This window comes from Bacillus rossius, chromosome 3 (assembly GCF_032445375.1).
Source record: "Bacillus rossius redtenbacheri isolate Brsri chromosome 3, Brsri_v3, whole genome shotgun sequence".
In the NCBI taxonomy this organism is placed as follows: Eukaryota; Metazoa; Arthropoda; class Insecta; order Phasmatodea; family Bacillidae; genus Bacillus; species Bacillus rossius.
Genome location: NC_086332.1, coordinates 84413080 through 84419079, shown reverse-complemented (window position 1 = coordinate 84419079; position 6000 = coordinate 84413080). Strand labels below are relative to the sequence as shown.

Genomic DNA, 6000 nt, shown 5'->3' with positions numbered 1-6000 from the left:
AAATTCGGACTTTCAATTTCACCCTGATTGCGCCCAAAGAAGCTTCACTTCAAAAAGGTCGACCCCGGAGATGGTTGCTCGCATGTGGCCTCGAAGAGCGGCTGGCGGAGGGAGGACGCAGATAAGCTTCGAGCCAGGGTGAGTCCGGCGCCCCTCTCCTCGGAGGAGGGGTGACCCCTGACCCATGTGACGGCCGGATAAAGGCCGCCCCGCGCGGGGTCCACCCACTCCTGCAGGGACCGCGGCGAGCAGCTGACATGGCGAACCTCAAGACGCTGATGGTGCTGGCCCTGGTGGCCGCGGTGAGTCCATCTCGCTCGCCATCTTGGATTACTAGGGCCACTATCTTCTGGCAAATATCGTAACAGGACAACATGGGAAACTCTGGCCAATTAGCATTGGCGAAGCGCGAGACAATTTACTGCATTGCTTTCAAGCTATTTTACACTCCATGCCTCTAGATGCCACTACTGTAAACGTAGGTACACTCCACGTCTTCAGGTTCGCTGGCATCACCTGTCTCGAGTTTTTCTTAATATTTGCTTCTGGTTAGTGACCATGACGCAGAAAGCCGGCCAATGATTTTGTTTGGAATCATTTTCCTCGCGTTTTAAAACTAGCAGATAACGTGTTAAAAACTTCCACACTTTATATGCAATATTCATATAATGAGACATCGGATAGGAATCGCACAATCCAAAATGATAGAGTGTAGAAGATGTGCTGCAATATGGCGGTCGCAGCTGAGCCACAGGCCACGACGCAAGGTTTTGTCCGGTCTGCGGGTTACGACAGAGACTTGCACCAGCGCCGCTGCGCGCCTCTGCGCACGCGCCTGTTGCGCTCTAAAGCCTAGCACTGATTCACGTCAGCGAAACTCTTCACGAACTATTACTGACTTGTATATCATCTGGGAATATGTATTTCATGTAGTGGAACTCACTGGAAAAAAAAATATTAAAATAACACTGAAATAAACTGCATGGGCTCGCACCCAGTTCCCGAAACGTCGCAGCTGTTTTCTCGTAGGAAACTAACTGTGTTCGTCGGTGTTATCGTATCGTGTTGTCCATAATATCTGTGTTGTGTTCGTATATTTGCTGCGTTATCCAGGGTTTGTGTCTGCCTGCATTTGCTGTTATTGTTGAAATTTTCTCGTCGTTGCTAGCCCACTGTGTTCATCTGTGCTGATATAATTTTTTTCGCTACTAAATTTCTTCCACAGAATTCTTGTGCTGTCTGATATTTAAGTTAAAATATGTGTTCGTCTGTGCTGCCGTCGTTGTGTTGTTCATAATACCTTTTTAGATTCATCTTTGGGTTTATTTGTTTGAAATCTGATTTAGACTTGTTTTTTGGTTGTTTTTTTTTTTAATTTTTATTTATTAATCTGCGTTCTTGAATTTTTTCCATCACAAACAGTGTTAAACTTCATCGGTATATGTCTAAGAAATTTTACTGAATCAAAATTCCCCATTGCATGAATCATTTAAAGAACTGTCACTCGTATCTGACTGCCCCGGGGCACTCGGCATCTACGACGGCCCTTACTGGCCGTCCCCAAAAAAAAATTTCAGCTGCGATGGCGCGTGCTCATAGTGCTGTGGAGTTTGTTACTGAACACAGAAAAAAGGAGGGGAGTAGCTCAGCATAAGAAGCATAAGCAATGGCAGTAACTTTGCAAGTCGTCAACTATCTTTGAGAATTAACATGTTTTGTTTTCCTATTTTTAGAAAAAATGTTGACTGTCTTTAAAAAAAATTCTGAGAAGTGAATCTTGCTAACCACATCTTGGCGTCGTAGAGATCATCTGCAGGCTAAACAACCGTTGAATAACGCTAACTTTGATGCACGTCATGTATTTTCTATTTTTTTTAAACAATATCTCAATATAACAATATCTAACAATATCTCAATTTTAGTAACGAACGAAAAGTTTGTACTATTTATGTATAAACAATTAAAATATAGAAAAAAATTTTAACGCACAGCTTTTGAATGAAAAGGTTCTTAATCTGACAATTTATTGTTGGGCCTTCTTGCCTCATCACTTATGAACACGAGTTACACCCGGGTATCGACCTTTCGCCTTCTTTCCCACCATCCTTAATAAGAGCAAGGCTGGCAAACGTGGTGACCTAACTACTCTGCACAGCAGGGACATTAATGTTTTCAACCCTTGTCTTTTACTCATGGAAAAATATTATATTACCTTTAGAACGTCCAGTTGGCAACAGTTACACTATATTTAGGGTCTGATGCTTGTTTTTGAAATATAATTTTGATATTATTTAATAGCGCCACTTAATGAGAACAAAATCTTTGAGTTTAACTATCTCCATATTTAATATCTGAAGAAATAAATATGGTTGAATATCGGTTAGAAGGCACCAGGGTGATTTAATAAACCAATATAGAAAATTAAAAACGACGCTGGTAACCAGATAATACAAAAATTTAAACCAAAGTCTGGTAATATGACAAGGGGGTAAAATTTATTTGTGCCAATAATTTAAAAAGAAAAATGAACTACCTACCATGAACAAATCCAAATAAAGATTATCTCAAATATTGACACCTTGAATGAGTTGAAAATCTAGAATTATATACTCAAATATACCTTTTATAAGATAGTGTCAGTTTGGTTATTATCGTATTGAAACATTTTAATAGAATCTACTAAATATGACAACTGTCATTTTAATGTTCTGGAAATAAATCAAATAATTAAATTAATTTGGTTACAACAATCAAATATTAAAATTATATTTAAATGTGTAATAAACAAAACTAAAACTAAATTGAGGTCTGAACTTAATTTCTTTATTCAGAAATTACGACTAATTCTTAGGGCAACATTATTACATCGCGAATTTTCACTAATAAAATAATAGAATTTCAAATATATATTTTTTGAAATCTAAACGCGTTCCTCTATTTACCCTGAATACAGCATTTCTAAATTCCTACTGGTTTCTGAGAAATGTTTATTTATAATTCACATTAGATAGCGTATGCCGTGAAGCGGCCGTATACATGTTGTGCTTTAATTGCGTTGCCAATCCTGTGGTTTTACATAAATATAAGAAAGTGAATATTTGGTATTAAAATATTGTGACTCAATGGAACGAAATGTGAGTCACTATTGTGCATCCAAACCCAAGCGTCAATCCTTGACAGATATTTTTAACAGTAGACGTACAAAAATTAGTTATTACGTTTGATACACGTAATGACAATTCCTTTTATACGTCAGGTTACGTGCTATTGAAGGTAACCAATCAACGCTTCGCGCCTCTATAGAGAATCACGCAATTTTTTAAAAATTATTTTTTACTTTTTATTATAGCGAGTTCCAGGTACCTCTGGAATTGCAAGCAATCACAACTATTAATATTACGAGGAAAGATTTGTCACCATAGTTAAGAAAATATGGGATTATTAAATGGGGAAGATTGATATTATAAGATGTAAAGAATTAATAAAGTAAAACATATAGCCAATTTGATACTAAGACAAATTTTTCACTAACATATAACAAATAACAAATCAGTTGAGTATTACATCCAATTTAACGTTACAAATCGTTCTGGTCAGGAAGACTTCTTCCAGAGCATATCTCCCTCTGGGCTCATTACGGTTCCAGACGTCTGTCCCCGGCAGTAGCCAACTGGCGAAACTTGTCGAAACTCGGACACGACTCCTCAGCTCAACCCTCGAGAGCGAAATACAGTTCTTGAAATCTGCTCTATAGTACTAAGGTCGTAGGACACTGAATCGCATTTTACTACCTTACAGCTTCTAAAACATACTGAATCATACTATCATTTTTCATTCCAACTCCACTTCGTAAGAGATATTCAATACGTCAAACAACTCTAAATTATGTCTGTGGCATTATTAACCCATGCGTACGACGTTCGCCTAATTCTATTTTCCTTGTCGAAAATATGTACTTATGTACTTAATTACTTCATTCAATGTACATTTTCGCTTATAATTCAGTATTCACGAAGTTTCGATGTATTTTAGAAGTAGCAATTTTACGACATTCGAAGACAATGTCAGTACTACATTAACTGCCTCTGGCTGTGGCTAAGCTTCAACTGTTCTTTTCTAACAGCTGTCCAGGGATATATGCCGCACATGTTAACCACCCCTGAACAATCAAAAATATTCTCACAGATTCACCAATTTCGAAACACCATTATGTCGTAAGAAATACATAATTTTTCAAGAAATAAAACCTATTCTATTTTATTGTGTACAAAATGAAACCTCTTTGAGAATTATTACATTAATTGCAAAATTAGAAACAAGGTATTTTACAAAAATTTAAAGCATACTTACTATTGGTCTGTAGGAAAAAAAGCTAAAAATATCCAAGATCCAAAGGATATATCTGAAGTTAATATAAAGCAAAAAAAAAAAGTAACTATAACAAATTCATTGAGATAAAAACACGGAAATACAAGGAAGAAATTTCGAATAAATAATAAAACTTTAAATTCTTGACTAAACCACTACATAATATGATATGAGGAAAAATATTCCTCACAGAATTAATTAAAACACTTAAACAAATCACTATAATTCAGACAAAGTAGGGATACATGTAAAAAATAAAATAATTAATACAAATAAAACTTTACTGTAAGGCTTGTGCACGCCGTGGTTGAAGCAATCTTGACCCATAAGACGTTTTCTGGTTTTTTTCTAGCACCTTCTGCCTAATCGATTGCTTTTTCCTTATGTTGTGCAGGTTCCTCTTCGATAGCGCTATCGTTTCACTTGTGAGGAAGCACAGCTCCGAGTCACACGCGAATATTTGTTGCAGGAAGAGATCCCAGGCCGAGCTGTACTCGTGCGCGCAGTAGTGGTGGTAACACTGCCGCTGTAGTAAAGAGATATGCGGTTGCAGTAAGAAGTTTATCGCCGAGCTCTTGTTGAAGGAAGCGATGGCGTTGCGGCAAAAGATAATGGCTTGCGCAATAAACCCCGAGGAATAGTTCCCGTCACGTTTATTCGTGACGTTGGTGTGAAACAGCAGTCCTGTTCCTTGCTTCACGCACGAACTACAGTATGTCGTGAAGTACTACGGGTAGAGGCAAAGATGTCACACATGAACGGTTTCATTGAAAGTTATTGTGACGTTTAATTAAAAAAAAAAACATGTGTCGGAGTTTCACGTTCAAACATCACTGTAAAAATAATCGTTAAAATGTATATAGAAACATTTAATAATTTTACTTTTTGGGCATGAAGTTTTAAAAAGAGTATACACAAATCTGGTAATTTTACACAAAAGTTCCTCGAAAACCAAATGTTACTACTGCACTATATTAAATAATACGATTTAATATTTTAAATTACAGCAACTTATGTGTTTAATAGCACATTTTTGTGTATATGTGAAAATATGCATGCAATAAAATGTTGAAATAATTAATGTCCTATTTTTATTAATACACTAACAAAAATGCTCGGCCTGCATTGCTATGCCTATTTCATAATTTTTTGTAATATTTTTGAAGTAGGTCACATATACAAAGCATCTCTCTATCTTTCTATATCTCTATATATGTCCCTCTGTAAATCTCACTATATGTCAATAAATAAAAATATATCTATCCATCACTCTATATATCTGTATATATAAGTATATCTATATATATCTAACCACATAGCTACATTTCACTCTATCTCTCTCTATATATTTATATTTATCTTTGTTCCTATCTATATCTCAATCTATCTACCTATCTACATCTCACTACATCGTTCTATATATATATATACATCCCTCGATATCTCTCTATATATATCTATCTCGCTATCTCTATTTATTCAATATCTCTCTCTATTTCTCTATCTCTCTCTGTCTTTATCTTCCTATCTATATATTTATCTTTACAAAATAGAAGACGAACACACAAACATTCATTTATATATATTTTTACATATCTATAATGAAAAGGAAGTAGATATTTAGAAATATAA

General features: G+C 35.8%; 1 protein-coding gene across 1 annotated transcript in view; it reads left to right on the top strand.

The window, feature by feature from the left end:
* Positions 1-213: 213 nt before the first annotated feature.
* Positions 214-6000, top strand: part of LOC134530985 (uncharacterized) — a 37736-nt gene continuing 31949 nt past the window's right edge. Inside the window, exon 1 of the mRNA XM_063366390.1 lies at positions 214-302. Coding sequence (XP_063222460.1) covers positions 258-302 — 45 coding nt within the window. The 5' untranslated portion in view covers positions 214-257. The remainder of the gene's footprint in view (positions 303-6000) is intronic.